General features: G+C 40.5%; 1 protein-coding gene across 28 annotated transcripts in view; it reads right to left on the reverse strand.

Moving 5' to 3' along the window:
• The window catches only part of NRXN1 (neurexin 1), a 927,325-nt gene that overhangs the window by 328,613 nt on the left and 580,459 nt on the right, over positions 1–18,253 (reverse strand). The window contains exon 1 of one of the 28 annotated variants that reach the window (XM_034427411.3): positions 7,311–9,722. The exons of the other annotated variants lie outside the window; for them this stretch is intronic. Coding sequence (XP_034283302.1) covers positions 7,311–7,539 — 229 coding nt within the window. The 5' untranslated portion in view covers positions 7,540–9,722. Of the gene's footprint in view, positions 1–7,310; positions 9,723–18,253 lie in introns of those variants that run through there. 28 annotated transcript variants of the gene reach the window in all.

Here is an 18,253-nt window from a genome sequence, read left to right on the forward strand (position 1 = left end):
TCTTTTTTCAGTTCCAAATTAACCTCTTTAGAGATAGACCTAAGGTCTGAAAGGGAATAACTCATTCACTGAACATATTTAGACTCTATATTGTCATGAAGCTAAAAGCATTAATCTTTTATGTAGCCTACTATTAGTTTGGGATTGGAAGCTAAGCAAATTGGATGGGAGATTACCAGGAAGAGGCAAAATTGTGGGCTAGACTAGGATGTTAAAAAAAAAAAACCATCAAAGAGAAATGCAAAAGTAAGATTCCTTCTAAAATCTGTTGTGCTTTGCCACTCCTTATCTTGGATGCAAAGTCAATTGACCAGTAGTGGATATGATCAAGGGTGTGTTGTGGAAATACCCAGTAATTATATGTCCATCACTTCCCATCACTTCCTCTTTTAAAATGAACTTTTCTCCAGGTTTCCCACAAGCTACAACACAGTTCAGCAGATCTTTATTTCATCTGTTGAAAATCCTGAGCATGTTTATATTAATCTACTTTAACAGTATTCTGAAATACACCTCTTCCTTAACAAGCATGCAGGTAAAGGAATACATCTTTACCTTAATATACATTGCCATGTCCCTAAAATAATGAGGCATGCTGGACTGGTCTTTATTGCTTATTTGCTAGTTTGCCTATCTCTATTTGTCACTTTCAATCATTTTCCTTCTTCCCTGTGGAATAAGAAAGTTGTTGCCCAGCAGCTAATCAGTTTCTCTGTGGAGTTCTACTCTACTAGTTGCACAATCAGAACAGAATCTGTCTCTCTCTTCTTTGGGCTGTTTCTGCCCTACTTTCCCCCTTTTATTTTTTTATTTTACCTTATATTTTCTTTTATTTTACCTTGTATTAAAGCAGCCTAGAGAAGCTGTGCCCTCTCAATTTTTGCTTCAGTGTCCTGACAGGTGGATATTTTCCCCACTTTCTAATGACCTACTAAAATAACATCCAAGCTAAAGAAAAGACAACTGAAAGAAGGTAACATTCAAGCTAAAAGAGAAAATCAGTGCCTATATGGAGTGCCATATTCTCAAAATTGAATAGGACCACTTTTCAGTGACATAGGCAGCACAAGGAGTGGCAATGGGTAAAATTGTAAAAATGTATGTACATTATTTTGTGCCATTGCAAGTCCTGCACTTTAATTCAATAGAAGTATAGAAGTACAGAGTTTTACAAAAGAAGAAAAAGAAAAACCAGGAAAGCATGCAAGATTAGGATCTTGCCCTTCTATTACTCTCAAGCTGTGGACCGTGCAATGCAAAATCAATATGCAAATCAAGATATCACAGTATAGATAGAACATGGCAAAAGAGCCTGGCTCCAGTTTGGCAAAGGAGTGAGAAAAGGTTGCATAATCTCTCCTTATTTATTCAACCTATATGCTGAAGAAACTGGATTAGAAGAAGATGAGTATGTGGTTTTAAATTTGGAAGAAAAAACATCAATAACTTGCACTATGCCAAATACACAACACTGATTGCTGAAAATGCAAAGGATTACAAGCTCTAATAATTAAAGTCAAGGAGTACAGGAGAAAAAAAGGACAAACCTAAAGGACACTAAACTATTAACAACAGGTATAACTACCAGACTTAAAACTACCAGACTTAGACAATTAAGACATTAAAGTGGTAGACAGTTTTTGTTTTTTATGATCAACCATCAATAGCAAATGAATAAACAATCAAGAAGTGCACCAAACTAATAATTAGTAGAGCAGCTGTGAAGGTTTGGAGAAGTTATTTAGATGCCATGATAGGTCTATATCTACAAAGAACAGCAATCAATGTTATTCCCTGTGACACTCTAAGAAAGGGAAAGTAGGACACTCTAAGCAAGTGAAAGCTGGACTTTGAAGAAGCATAATAAAAGAGTACTGACTTTTGAACAGTAATATTGGTGAAGATTCTGATATAGCATGGAAACAAACAAATGGATCACTCTAGGCATAAAAGATCAAGCTCAAATTGTCATACTTCAGACACATTTTATGAATATCTAGCTCTATGTATAACATATTTACTACTGAGAGAAGTGGAAGGAAAGAGAAGAGATGATTGGATTCAATTACCAGATGTGCTTCAAGGAGTAGGTTAGGGACAGATCATCATGAGGGATCTTCTATCTATATGGTTGCTAAGAGTTAACACCAATTTAATGGTACATAATCGATCAAAGGTTCTGTTACTACAAATATTCTTGAAGAATTTAATTGAAAGTTTCCCACAAGTTCTTATAAGCATGGTTGAAATGGTTTTGGAATAGCTTACTGAAGATTGGCTTTAATAATGCATAGTGTTTCCACAAAACACTACACACTTCTTCAGACATCACACTGAAATAATCCAGGTTCAACACTTGGCAGAGTCCCATGGGAGTAATGTTTTCATCAGTGGTGGGTTGCCTCCGGTTTGCACTGGTTCTATAGAACCAGTAGTAAAACCAGCAGGAGGCTCCACCCACCGACCCTGACATCATCGGAACGCTTCTGCACATGTGCAGAAGAGTGCACGCGCTCTCTTTGCTCGCACGCGCAGCCCCATTGCAAACCGGTATTAAAAATAAGTAGAACCCACCCCTGGTTTTGATGTATGAACCTATATAAGATATTTGTTTCCCGGTAATTTTTTTTTTCTCCCATTCAACTTGTCCCTTTTTAACTGAACATGAAAAGTTCATGGATATTCCATGGTCTCTGCACACACAGGGTAAGAGGTTTTATAAAGGCATTATAAAAAAAAGTATGTGCTTTTTTTGTTTTGTTTAAATATATCTTAGATATAGAGCATAAATATTGTTTCAGCCACTACGCATGTCCACTAGCAGTCAGACCTACATTTTATCTATAAGGCAAGAGCTATTGAAGAAAACAAGCACTAAGCACATGAGGAAGGTAAAGTGTCTGAGTCTCTCCCAAATCATGCCTTTGGCAGCTGCACTAATGTACACTGCAAGACCATGATCAGCCAGAAATTTCTGCTCCAGTGAAGCTTGTACAAAATGGGGAGACTTCTTGCACAAATATTAGCAAATGAAGATTATAAAAGGCTTCCAAAATATCATCTGGCCTTCATCTATCTAGTACTGCTCCAAATTCCATCCAAAACACTGAGGGAGAGATTATCTTTGAAAATTGCACTGAGATGTCCAAAAAATATGTGCATCTTTCATCAGGAAAACAGATTGTATTAAGAGGCTGAACACATGTTTGGGACAATAATAAGACAATTGTTTATTGCTGACCAGCCATTAAGCCATATCAAAGTACAGAATAAGGAACACAGAATGAATAAGGCCATATATTATAACAGAACAATTAAAAAAAAAAAGAATAAGATTAAAGAATTCAAATCATATTTTTGCATTCCCCCTACAATTTACCTCAATCAGAGCCACATATGCAGATGTCAACTGAACTGTTTTATTCAAAGAGCTGCATTATATGTAATTTTTGAATTCCGACTGCATATGAAATTTGCAATTTTAATATATAGATATATACATTTTGGGGGGAAAGAAATATGAATCACAGCAGCATCCTCAGGCTGAATCACACTTTTCCCCATCCACAAATAACTCTAATCAATTATTTACCGGCCCTTATTAATTACAAAGTCAGCTGAGGAAATTCATGTTTGAAAATGGCATCATTTGGAAGTATGTAAAAAAAAAAAAAAGCATTAAAAATAGGGATAGATTACAGGTGGCTTTCTGCTGGGTATTGTCTAAGATATCAGGCAACAAAGTAATTTCCAAAAATCCCATTACCTCTACCCTAAAAAGCTACTGTAGAATATTTTTCTTTTAAAAGAAAAAGCAAAGGTGGAAGCTGCAGCACAGATCTTTTCCTCATCCTCATTCGCTTTTCTTTCCCATAGAGCATAAATGAATCCAAGGCAAATGCATATAAATAACTGAAAGGACTGCCTGAGAAACAGAACCCGACAGGCTTCCTGGACTGTTGTTCTCATTGCCTTCAATCTGCCCCTTCAAATTTTATTCCAGGAAGTTCTTCATGGATTCCCCCCCCTCCCTCTTTATTTTTTTTAACCAAATGTGCGATAACTGAAACTACACAAAGCCTTTAGTTCTTAATATCTTGCCATGTAGGCATATGTGATGAAGAACATGCAGAATCCTAGAAGAGGCAGGGAACAGAATGCTAGTCTGGTTAAGGGAGTTTCTTCCTCTTCCCCCCCCCACCCCTCCTTTCTCTTTTGGATTTAGGCCAATTCTTTTTTCAGGCACTTATAAAATTAACACAAGGCAAATGACTGATCGTTACATAACTTTTACTTGACAGTGTAAGTTCAAAATGCACCATCAAAAGAAAGGAATATTTCCCCACGATATTGTTTTGGTATTATTCAATCTTTGCAAGTGCTGATTAGCCTCACCAAATTCAAGTGAACTCTCCTGTTGAGGTTATACATCACAGTTACATTTAGTATGTATGACAGAATCTTTCTCCTGCAAGTGGGTCACTTATGCAAGGATGCAATGGTTTCCTTCAAGATCGCTTCACTACCTTGCAAAGCTTGTGAATGACACCACATGATAGTGGAAATGAAGCAGAGTGGGATGTGAAAATGAAGAAGGATGAAGCTATAACAGCATACCAAGTGCTCTCCAATGAAAGCAAAACGGCTTTAAAACACAAGACATTCATTCTAGACACCTTCCATTCTGCCAATGGATTACAATAGACCACCTCAGTGAATTAATACCCTTGAACGAATATGGAGATAAATAAAGAAGGGTGTGTGTGTGTAGGTGTGTGCTCTCTCTCACAGATCTTTTACAAATTCATCAATTTTCTGTCTTATTTGACTACACATAAATAGGTAGATAGACCCAGATATTTCTATTTAAATGCTCCTACTCTTGTTCCGATTATTCTTCACTCTTACAAATTCTTAACTCAAAACCAGCTTTGCCAGCAAAGGACCTCACTGACTCTTTTTATTTTCCATTCTCTGACTATCTCAAGCTCTTCCACCCCCCCACCCCCCCTCACAGACACTCACACCACACAAAGTCAAACATCAAGGCTATTACATCTGCTTTGAACCATGAGGTGTTTACTTCCTAGGGGGTTGGGCCCTTTATCTAATTAGACAACCTTAGGTTTAGCTCATCAGCCCAAGATAATTAATTAGAAGCAGTCTAATTATCAGAAGATTCTTCAATAACAGCTGTGTTGCAGTACAGACATCAACCAATCCAGAGAGACATTCTATGCTTGGCCATCAATTGTCTATTTGCACTTAGGGAAACTGGCTTCATGGAAACTGTTTTCAGGGAACAAATAAGAACTGCTGTAGCATAAAAGAAAATGGGACCAGAGGAAAAAGGGAAGGTAGGGGAATTAATTTTATTTGTACTTTGCCTTCCCAAACAGGGAGAGATGTACAATCATGTTAATGGGCCAAATCTAGAAAGCAAAGAATATTTGCTCTCTAACGTGACACAAATAAACAGGCAGCAATAGAAAATGAGGTGCGACTTTCTGTTGAGGACCATTCTGTAGTAGGCAAGATTTTTTTTCCCTGCCAAGGGATCTCACAATCCACAAAGTCCACCTCTCAGCAGCTTGATATAGAGGGTGTAGAGGTCAGGAAATACGGGCATCTTCTTCTCCATTACCTTTAGAAGACACCCAGACACTCCCCCCCCCCCCACACACACACCTAGTGTGTTTAGCAAAGCCATCTAGGCATCTTTCAATACATGTGCCATACATGAGCTTCACTTACATTCAAACAAAACACTGCAGAAATGGGGGGGGAGTAGGAGTGAGCATCTGGAATGCCAGAAAACACTGCCTATGTATCTATAAGCTTAGATCTCATTTATCATTGCCAAGCCCACCTTGCAAAGCGTGTAAATCATAAAATAGATCATTCATAGATCACCAACATCACAGACCATATTTCTTTTACATGTCACTGGGAACCAATATCTTCACAATAGGGAGGCACAGAGCAGGCTGGAATTGCTCCTCTTGTCACCAAGACAAAGATTATGACCTCCAATAAAAGAATAGCACCATAAACGCACTGGCACACTTGCAACAAAAGTGGTATTCCCAACAAGAGGGAAGGAATACTGAAGGGGGGGGAGTGTTATACTGCCACCACTCATTAAATCCCACGCCACTATTAGGAGATATATATATATTCTTTCTGATCCTCTGTTAACACACCTCTAGATTAGAACAATGAGGGAGGAAACACAAAGCAGGGGTCATAAAAGAAAGCCGGCTTCCTGCAATTATGTCAGGTCTCCTGGTGCAATATGGTTCTCTCAGGTGGTCGTGGGATTATAACCGATGCCCCTCACATACACTTCCAGACTGCAACACTCTCATCCTGGCAGAATGGCAGACTTCAAATGAAAGAGTTTTGCCCTGAAGCCAGGATCAGCAGCTGCACATTTCTGCTCCTCCAGAATCTGACCCCATTAATAGGGAAGAGGGAGAAAGAAATAAGGGTGAGCTGGCAAAGGAAGGCAGTGCTGTATCTCTGGAGGAGCCACAGTAATAATAAGAATAATAAAGCGACGGCGGGGGGGGGGATTTTCTTCCAGCGCCACCCAGCTTCTTTTACAGTCATCGCCTTTGAGCTGAGAGGTAGGTGGGGAGACCAGAAAACTGGGCTAAAACAATCTTCCCCTAGGCAAGAGGCTGCAGTTCCGTCCCTTCCCCGCCTCTGCCGAGGGGGTGTGTCTTTTCTTCCCCTCAGGTGTAGCGGTGGCTCCTACCGTGCTAGTCCCGGCGGCTGCCTCAGGCTCTGCTGAGCTGCACCTTCACCCTCCCTTCCAGTCTTTTGCGCCTTTCTTTCAGCACCCGGCGACTGCCACCACCGTCCCCGCGCATACAACCACAAAGCCTTGGGACAGCCCGGGCTGTTGTTCAACGTCGATCATCCCCAGGTAGCCGAAATGCCGGGGACCGCCCTGCCTTTCCAGAAAAACTGCCCCCTCCGGGCTTAGATTTGATGGAACGCCGAGCCCTTCTTCGCCTCCTTGTTGTCCGTTCTTCCCCATCATCCCCGTCCTAACCCATCAAACCTAAGGAGGGGGGGGGAGCCAGAGCGATCCCTGCAACGCCCTCAATCGCGCACCTCTCGAGGCTCCCTCGACTCCTCTTCAGTTTAGGCGTGTTCCCTGGCTAAGAATCCACCCGCTCCCCGCCGCCACGTGTGAGTGTGTGCCACCCGCCCCCCCCCCATTTTCTGCCATTAGAACGGGGAGCTCCCCACTGCCACTTCGACCCCACGCGTCCCCTCCAGCCGAGCCATCCGGGACCCACCGTGTCCGCCTCGCAAGGAAGCCGGGGACCTGTAGATCGCGATAGGCACTGAAGGGTGCTTGCTGTTGCTGCCATGGAAATGGTGGATATGCGGCGCCCCCAAACTGGAGGCACCCCAAGCCACCCCGAGGAAGCCACTGAGAGTCAACGGGAGTATCCAGAGCACGGCCAGCTGGCCACGGGACTGGACTGGCTCGGACAGCACGAGCTCCCTCATCCGCTGGGGCATGGCGGGGCGGGGGCACCCCCACCCCACCCCGTCAGGAGCGAGGCAAACTTTGGGCGAGGAAAGCGCAGACGGGCAGTTCACCGCACTAAGCGGTTCGTCATTGTGGGCGCTTCTGCTGGGCGCCGATCCCTCGCCCCGGGTCCCTTCTTGCCCCAAAGAGGCCCGAACATAGTCCAGGGCGGCCGAGAAGCGCCAAATTCCCGTAGAGAAAACGCGGCGGGACGGCCCCGAGGAGTCTCCAGTGCTTCTCCGCGCGGCTACCTCCACTGTCAAGCAGCGCTCAGGGGACTCTCCTCCATAATCCACAAAGCGGGCGATCCTCCCGCCGGGAACGGCCAGCCAAGGTGGGAACAACGGGGCGCCCAATTCCCAAAGAAAAGCAACCGTCGCAGGGGGGGATCCATCCAGCGGAGCGAGCGACAAGCGCTTCTTTAAAGGCGCGCCGAGAACGCGCGCAGCTCCCCGGGCGAGCCTCCTCTCTCCTTTGCTCTCCGCCTATTGCCAGCGCAACGAGGGCGAAGAGGAAGACGGCGACGGCGACAGCGAGGACGGCGGTGGGCAGGAGGCGGCGAGCGGAGCTTTGCAGGGAGAATCCATTGCACGCGTCTGAGCGGAGCCACCGCGGCGAGGGGGGCGGGCGAGAGTGAGCGAGGAGCAAGCCATGCTAGCTGGCAGCCAAGGCGAAGCGAGCGCTATGCAAATCTGCAGTCTCCCAACAGCAAATCACCGGCGCCCCTATGCAATGCAGCGGACCAGCCTATGGGGGAGTAAGCAAGCGGGCGCTGGCCCGACTCGCTTTCTCGCAGAGGCAAAGGCGGCGGCGGCGGCGGCGGCGCGCTAACTGGACTGGGCCATGTGGCAGGCAGGCTGCGTGCCGCTCATCGTAGCCTACGGGCGGCTCTGCAGCTTCCTTGCTCGGGGAGAATTTCCGGGTGGGATGGGGAGCTGGAGACTCAGATAGTTTCAAATAACGCTTTTGTTCCACGCCCTCCCCCAGAGATGAATTCTCTGTCCGTATTTCAGGGCCGATCTGCGGGTGACGTTAAGCGAGGGATGCCTCTCCGCCTCTTCTCATCTTTTAAGGGAAAGCCGCCTATTGGAGCGGAGTGGAGATGCTTCAAAGAGGAAGCGCAATCAGTCCTCCTCTCTTCTTCCTCTGCCCTTTCACAAGAGACGCCTCCCCAAACCACACAAGCCCTGCCACCTCTGAGAACAAGCAAGACCGTGAGCATCCAAGATAAGATCTCTGCCAGCCCCGCCTCTGCTCTCTTCCTGACTAACCCCCCCCCTCCGTTCTTCTCCACGGAGTTTACACCCGTTCGATGAGTGGTGGTGGTGGGGGGACCCTACACTGGTTCCCTTTCCGCACTAGACACCTTTTTCTGCTTTCCTGACCTGTCTCCTCTCACTGGAAGAGAAAGAATGTGCCAGCAGATAGAGTACTGCAGAAGGATTAGGCAGGTGAGCAACCCAGTTCCTTCCAAAGAGAACAAAAGACAAGGTGAGCCAGTAGCAGCACCTTTCCCCTCTCAGGTGACTGGGCTGCTCAGTCATTTGCTGTCCTGTCCAGAGAGGGAGAGCAAGATGATGCCGGTGGGCTGTTTCCCTCTGTTCCCCCACTTCCAACTGCAACTTCAGTCCATTGTTCTGCACTACCTAAAGGGGCTGAAGAACAGCCTTGGGTAGGGATGGCTGCTTCCCCTTACTGATCTTGGATTTCTCTGCTCTTCTTGAGCCTGAAGAAACAAGGATTTGACAATTGATGGTTGCCGCTACCCTCACTTTGAGATGTGCAGTGGAAAGAATTGGACTCCCATTATCTATTTTTTATGGTGCTAAAAAGGGGAGTCCTGTATAATGAAAAGCAGCCACCACTTTGGGCATCGTACCTGAATGAGGTAGATGTTTAAATCTACATACCACCTGAATTAAATTCTAGAAGACCCTGGAGATCCAAGAGATTATGTCACTGAAATACATAACCAAACTACTAAGCAACAGTGGTCCAAATTTGTTGCTGATTTCTGGAAGGAAATATACAGTACATACAAAATAAAATAAGTATATCCCTCCGATATTTAACATGCCTAGGCAACTGAAGAAGTTTCCCCAGAATAGATAGCAAATCCTGACCTTTCACCTCTATTTATTATTTCATGGCTCTTCCCTTTGTGGTTCTTGGCTCTCCAAAAATGTTTCTCTTTAGATGTCCCAGCTACTAAAAGATTTTACACTCGTAGTGTAGAAGTTTTCACTAAATGCCTGCTAACACATCACTCGGTGGAAGCATCCTGGAGAAAAGAAGGACTGCCTTGGGAAGGGAGAAGGAGTTGTACAAAAGAGCCTTGGTAGTACAGTGGTTTAATGCACCCTGTTATTAACACAGCTGCCTGCAATTTCTGCAGGTTCGAATCTTACCAGGCTCAAGGTTGACTCAGCCTTCCATCCTTTCTAAGGTAGGTAAAATGAGGACCCAGATTGTGGGGGCAATAAGCTGACTTTGTATAAAATATACAAAAGGATGAAGGCTATTGCTTAATGCATTGTAAGCCGCCCTGAGTCTCCGGAGAAGGGCGGCATATAAATCAAATTAAAAAAAAAATGTGCTCAGTCAATAAATTGTGGCTCTTTATGAAGTGGCAAAATGAAAGTATATCTAGCACTCCTTTCTTTAATTTTAATCCCATTTTTTTAAAAAAAGCTTCAGGAAATTATGTTGATTTGTGAGAAGAGTGAAAAGGAACTGTTGAGCATCCGAACCTAAGAGTAGATTGGGATCATCTCAGTCCACCTCACCTCGCCAACTGTATCAAATTGGTCCTTTTGAAAGATTCCCTCATAGTATAAACATAAGGAGTGCCCTGCAGGACTGGATCAATGGTTTATGTAGTCTAGCAGTCTGTTCTCATAGTGGCCCACCAATTGCACAAGGAAGCCCAGCAGATGGCCTTCAGAGGCAATCACACTATATCAAGGCTAATAGCCATTGATCTTCATGATTTTCACCAGTTACCCAGATGTGGTAAGCATCACCAATTTCATGGTAGTGAATTTCAAAGCTGAGTTATGTGCAATATAAAAAATACTTTATTTTTTTCTGTCTAGATTCTTTCTGGATTCAAGTTTATTAGGTGATCCCTGGTTCTAATATTTTAGGAAGAGGAAAATAGCTTCTCTTTGTGCATTTTATCCATACCAAGGATAATTTTATACACCTTGATCATGTCCCCTATCCTTCTCTGGATTAAAAAACCCAAATGTCACAACCTTTCTTCAAAGGGTAGCTGCTCTAGCCCATTGATCATCTTAGTTGCCCTCCTCTGAAACTTCCTTAGCTCCACCACATTCTTTTTGAGGTGCAGCAACCAGAACAATATTCCAGATGCAATTGCACCATTGATTTATATAGTATCTTAGATGCTATCACTTAGGGTTAATTGTGCTTTGAAACATTCATTGTTTTGAACCACAGTTGTCACATTCCCTTGCCATTGACCTGTTGACTGACATTGATGGGAGCTAGTTCAAAACTTTTGGGTTATCTAATCTATCTTGCTAAATTGTTGTCACAGAAACATATAACAAAAACAGAAAGATTTAAGGGAACATCCTTCAGGATTAAAATGCCAGAAGATTGGGCTACAACCAAGCATGCGTGGGGCCACTACTTTTTATTTTATGTCACTAGTTTGCAGCTATCATTTATGGAGGTCTTGGAAATTAATCAAGAGGCAAATATTGCCTGAAGTTACATGTTACCTAATCATGCAGAGCATTTCACATTCATTAACTGATTTAGTTTTGCAAAATAATGCAAAATGTATTGCAGATCAATACATCTGAAATTATAGATGGGAGGGAAACAGGTTCAATTATGTGGGGGAGCCAGCTTTTGAAATAGGGACATTTTGTTTCTCACTGCTTGTGGTTAATTTTTAGAAATTCTGTTACAGGTTCGAGCTGATAGAATGAATAGCTGGATTTTATTTTGTTTGAAAATCAGTAGCTGACAATCCAGGAAATAAATACATTCAAAACATAAGAATTGAATAAAGATGCAACTTCTTTCCAAAACAGATAATGTAAAAAGCAACAATTCACTAACAGATATGTTAAAGTCAGTAAAGGATTCATGCTTCATTTCATTGCTACTTCATACAATGTATTTTAATATCAAAGCAGCCATTTGTAAACCTTGTGTTATCACATCTTCACATATCTCCTTTACGCCAGCATTTCAAACAGTGTTTTCTGCCAGATATTGTGAATCTTCTCAATATTTGGTAGTTTATTCTAAGGTATATGTGCTTTTATTGACAAGACTCAGAACTTGAAAAAAGGGTTCTCTTATCCCTTAGGCACAGAGGTCAGATGGCTAATTGTTAGCCAGTCACTCTTTCTTGGCCCAACCCACCTCATAAGGTTGTTGTTGAGTGGAAAATGGAAGGATAGAGCTTTCTGGACCCTGTCTTCAGTTGTACAGAAAACAGGTGAGATATATGTCTGGTAGATAACTAAATTACTAAATCTCCCCCATGTTTTATGGAAGCGATTTCCTTAATATTACTGACACTTCATTTATATGAAGTTGTTTGTCTTAAATATTGAGAGCAAAAGTATCTACAGAAGTTCTAGAATCTAGGCCAGAAAAATAAACCTTTCCAACCTGTCAGATTACTAAAGGCTAATTTAATTTACATTTAGACTTTAATGTTAGTATCATTTGGGCAAACGTGCGTGAAAAGTGGACGACCATTGTGTGTATAGTTAAATAACAGTCTCTTGACTGCTATTCAGCCTCTGATTATTTAAACATTAATTGGTTGAATAATCAAGTTAAAATCTATTGAAATATACATAGGAGTTCCTGGGCAATTGCTGCAATAAGAAGACGGATTTTAAGTCTCTTTCATCCTGGCAGAGCTGTTATTAGGAGATGGCCAAGAGGCTTGTTTCTGGGTTTCTTGTGTTCTCTGTGTCGGTCCCCTTTTTCCTCTCTCTTATGTGCATACATACTGATTGACCCTATGTGGCTAGATCTCAAATATTTCATCTTGAATGATTCTTACAGACAATTAAATTGGAATTCATCTTACCCATGCATGCCACTGGCACTTATCTTTTTCCAATTTGAAAATGTTTAAATTATACAAAGGTAACATATTTTATTAAAAGCACTTACTTTTGAATTTTGACTGTTTTGCTCTGCTTCATGCAGATCTTGCCCAGTCTTAAATGCTGCCTTTAATTTTTTTTTCTGGAAAAAAAATTAGCTCATTACCTCTGGACTGCAAGAGGGGGACAGGAGACCTAAAGTCATCTGTGCAATGGGATAGATTTGAGAGCAAGAAAATTGCAGCCAATCACAGGCCAAAATAAGATATCTTATTTTTTTAAACTGTTATTTTTCATAGTGATGAACAGTTATTTGCTATTTCACTGTTTCCACTTAGCTTCTCCTTCCTATAGGGGCAGCAAAACATATCCAAACAGCTTTATACATATCTTTCTTAGTATTAGGTATAAACTAAGAATTCTGCCTCATTTCTTTTCCAACAAGCTTCAACAAAACTATAAACTCTTCATTTAACCATTCATAATGGCTCTGACATCTTAGGAAAGGAACAATTCAAAGTTCCTATTTAAGTATAATGCTAAGGAGCCTCAGGGAATGATCCAGTTTTCTTACTTTCCTATAGGAAATCATAAGGAGGAGGATGTGGATTTAATCTCCTAGTTTCCAAGTGTAAAAAAAAATCCAATAGAGGGTACATTTACTAAGGAAGATCTGAATGTGAAATATGGAGGAATTTCCTGACCATGAGAGTTATTAAGAAATGAAACAGCCCGTCTTTAGGAGTAGTGATGCTTCATTACAAGAGCCTTTCAAACAAAAATTCAACATCCTTTTGTCCCTGGTGGTATGAGGATTCCACTCTGGGCAGTGAGGTTGTACTAGGAGTCTTCCAAGGGCTTTCCAACCCTATAATTCTAACTCAAAAGCTATTTTTTAAATAAGAAATGGGGTGAGGTTATAGGCAAGGGCAGATTAAGTGAAGTTTGGGTCAGTGCAAGCCAAAAACATAGCAGATCACAAGAGAAAAAAAAAGCAAAGCACAGGGTTGGAATAAAAATTACACCCTGTCTAGTAATTCTGGAAGGTAGTAGATTAGGAGAATAGTATTAAGCATAGTATGTAAATGGAGCCAATAAAACTTAACACACAGGTCCTGGAGTGACCCTATTGCCTGTATTCCCTGCATTACACTTCCTATTAGCATGCTACCATTAAAAAAAAAAATCTGGATTCAATATATTATAGGGCTGGTCCAGCAAGACTTGTTTCTCTTTTTCAATAATGCAAATCAATGTTTCTTTTCAGATGCTGGACAGCTCCCAAGAAAAACTGCTGTTTGACTTCTAAGCTTAGTTAAACACCTAGACATCTTATTATGCCTGTATTTCTGTTTCCACAGACACAAAAGCAGTACATGGATAGGAACAGATTTGGAGAAGGTCCATCTACATGCTTTGCAAAAACATTGTGATTGGAAATAAAAAGGACAGCTCTGGTAAAGTCCTTCCTACATTGAAAATTATGACTATCAGTTGCAAAATTATATCGTTCTCTTCTCTTGCTCCCTTCCCATCCCACATCAAGAGTGGAGCCCCTTTCATTGACCAGATGATGATGAGTGAAATCTCTCAGCATCTCCCACCATTGACCCTTCCAGCCAAGGCTTTTGGGAGTTAAACCAGACATACAGAAGAAATTAGATTGCCGAAGTGGGATTGTAGCAGATATCATTTACTAATTATTTACTAATATAAAATAACTTCAAAATGTTTCAACTGCGAAGGTCCTTTTCATTGAGGAATCAAGAAATCATAATATAAATAAGTGGGAGTAATGGAAAAAAACATTAGTTTTAGATACTTTATACAAAACATAATTGTTCTTGCTGCAGAGAGCGACATCTACATTTTAAATATGTGACATTAATTTTAATTCATAATATGAATTCCCCCCAAAATTATTTCATTAATACTATGAGATTAAATTACAGCCTTTTGGAATAAAACAATTTTAGCAATCCTCTAAACAGGGAACATCTACAAAATTACTTAATTAACTGGTATGAGAAAACACCTTTTGTTTTTAAAATAGCTTTCAATGTCAGTTTTAAAAGAAGAACAGCAAGTCAAAATATAAGTATGTGTTTTAAAAATGATTTAATTATATACTAAAGTCTATCTATTTTACATTAGTATAAATATCTTAAAACAAAAATGTCACCAATTTACCCAACAACTTCCGATACATTTATTCATGGAGATGCTAAAAGGATAGAGTTTAGTTTTCTAAACTAAATTCTATCTGCTGCTTATTTCAGGCATCTTAAATAAATTTGTTATTCCCACTGAAATGAAGCAGCAAACAGAAGTGACAAAACTAAGCAGTATCCTTTTAGCATCTCCAGGAATGAAAGTGTAGGAAGTTGTTATTCCCACTTGTTTATATTGTAACTTTTTAAATGTAAAGTTAAATTTATGGATGTATCTTTTTAATAATTTATATACCGCAACATATTTTTTTAAAAAAAATTACACTTATTTACATACATATTCCAAGGTTACACAAAATGCAGAAAAGAACTGCAAAGTAATTAGCCAGAAAATTAAAGGCATGAGATAAGACAAAGAAAAGGAGATACATTATATCTAGTTTACACCAATAACATTCTGTGTACCTTTCTATTCTTACAAACCTATTCATAATCTAATTCACAAATCACCTTTGATAAAACCAGTAAGTAAAGCAATAATAAAGCAATTAATAAAAATATACATTAAGATATTATGTAAGATGTATGGAAGAATATAAATTAAAAAATAATAAAAAAATAGAAGATTTAAAATTATGCTATTACTATTATTAAAAGGAGCATATTATGTGAGCATAAAATTATTTTCCCTGCTACTGAAAGGTAGTAGGGAAGGGTATTGCTATATTGGGGCAACCACTGAAAAAGTTGGCTCCCACTAAGCACTTTCACCATCTTCAATATGCGGGGGGGGGGGGGGGCACCTGGAACAAACAATAGATCAAAGGAAAAAAAAACGTTCCTCAAATACTGTGTTCCCAAGCTGAGAAATACTTCATAAGTTTTATTTGTTTACTTAAAGTATTTATATAGCCATTCAACTTCTACTCAACTCTGAGCAACTCCCAATCAAAAGTTAAAACAACATATAAATCATATTAAAACCATAAAAAAACAACATCAAAGACCTGAGCCCAAGTCAAAATAAGGATCTTGAATTGGACCAAAATAAACTGGTAACCAGTAAAGAACATAAACAACTGGCATGCTTTGTTCATACCATGCAGTTCTGGCTAATAAATCTTGCCTTGGAATTTTGTACTACTTAAATTTTCTGAAGCATTTGGAAGGGCAGTCTCAAGTTTACTGCACTGCAGTAATCTAAGTGAGTACTTACCAAGGCATGGATTACCTTAGCAAGGTGACCTGCATGCAAGTAAGACCTTTGCTGGCGTAAGTACAGCCTGAGCTGATGAAAGGTGCTTCATGCTGCAGTGCCACTAATGTTAAAGATATATGCAGAAGAACCTTGATCTACTATTTTTTTTAGGGAAAGTATAACCATATCCAGAACAGATTTAAGTCCATTGCTCTGGATAGATAAGCAAATGCAACAGATTGTTGGTCTATCTCCTCAGTAATGTTACGTGATTCCAGTGAAAAAGAGAGAACTGGATATCAAATTTAGACATTTTATTTTAAATCAATAAATAATCTCACTCAGAGTTTTCATGTTTAGTGGTGTATAGCATGGGTTATAAAATGGAACTGTGAAGCTTTATGGCATAAACGTCTTGAAGTTCAGCAGAAATACCCACAGCACTATCCTCTGAAGACAACCATCCAGTTCCATATGGAACTACTTTCAAGCTCTTTGACCAAAGACAACCTTTTCAGAAATATGCCATGGTTGCTAGTATCAAACACTGCTGAGAGATCTAACAGAATCAACAAAAATGCCACCCTCTCATTGCGCCTGAAAATTTCACCCAACAGGGTAACCAAGGAGATTTTGATGTTCGGATTAGGTATAAATCCCAACTGAAACAGATGTAGAAATTAACTGAATGTATTTATTAAATTTATATACCACCCATCTTGCTGCCAAAGATCCGACAGTATCAGAATCTGTATACATCCCTTGTTGGCCATTGGCTTATAATTATTTTGACCTTCTGGACCCAGTGAATATCCCTTATTTACAAGCTGTAATAAGCCACAAGGAACATGATTCAAACAAATACATAGTTGGCTGAACTCACCCAAGCATCTTGTCTGCATCAGTCAAGCCTGAAAAATTAAATCTCATCCAAAATCCTGAGCAGAGCCCAGGGCACTTCTACAAATTTAACTGCTAAAATGATAGAGTCTAAGTTTTGAATTTGATCAACGTTGCCTTCAAAAAGTCTATGCAACATGTCATAGTGATATGCTAGGGGATTGCTGAAAGCCCCAAACTACTCAGAAAAGTTCCATTGGGTAGCATTGACAGAATGCAATAATGAAGAATAAAATCTACCTGTTTTCCATCACCACCCTAAAGTTGGCTTGAAAATTAATTCTAACTAGTGTTTGATCAGATGCACAATTAGTATCCCTTCATTTGTATTTTAGTCATCTGATTTGCTTCATTGTCTGCCAAGGGACTGTGCAATGTAGGAGAGAATTTAAGGAACAATTAGATCAGTGGTATTGTCATTTGTATATTTCATAAGGAAGTAAACCATTGACACAAGCACCAGCCATACCAGAAAAAAAAAAAGAAATCTTTTACAACTTTCTGAAATCCTGTGGAATCTATTAGTCTCTGAGGGTGCTCCATTCTCATAGGCGCCTGTCCTCTGTAAAAAGGAGTAGTTTGTGCAAGTCTCAGCAGAAAGTGCTTTGGCTATGCAAAGGAACAGATGTAAATTCTCCCACTTTCAGATTGCCATCCTTCTGCCCAATAGATAAATCCAAATCCAGTGTGTGACCTGCCATCTGTGTTGAGTCAACAACAAGTTGAGACATGTATGGTTGTTATGATAGCTATGTGGTATCAACCAATCCAACTAAGACTTCACCATGGATGCTGAGGTCTCTCAGAACTAATGTTCTAGGAGTCATCATCATCATATCTGAGGTCACCTTCCTCGATTTAGATAGAGAGGCTGTTGGCAGGTATGGCAGTATACAGCACCAAAATCCTGGATATCCAATACAAGCTGCACTCAATAGCAACACTTGGATAGACAGCAAAACAGGATAAAGATAATTCCTATAGATATTTCCCCTCTGTCCTATTCTGTGCTGTATCAAGTATCCAAAGGAGGATACCTGGGAGAGACTACAGTAACACCCCTGTACTCAATTATGTACATCAAGTAGGCCTACCCATCTACAATAACAAAATGGCTACCTAAGTGCATCTGTGCAAAGCAATAACCAGAGAAGGAGATATATATCTCATGTCTCTTGTTGTTTTAAAAATATTACAGTGCAAACATGATGGATTCAGATAGACATGATGGACAAACAGACAGACAAATAACAGGCAGTGTGCATCATGCTCTATCTTCTTACTCTATTGGTTTATTATAACATCTAAACAATTAAGGGTTATATTTTTC

The sequence above is a fragment of the Pantherophis guttatus genome, chromosome 1 (assembly GCF_059756535.1).
Source record: "Pantherophis guttatus breed Tessera chromosome 1, ASM5975653v1, whole genome shotgun sequence".
NCBI classification, from domain to species: Eukaryota; Metazoa; Chordata; class Lepidosauria; order Squamata; family Colubridae; genus Pantherophis; species Pantherophis guttatus.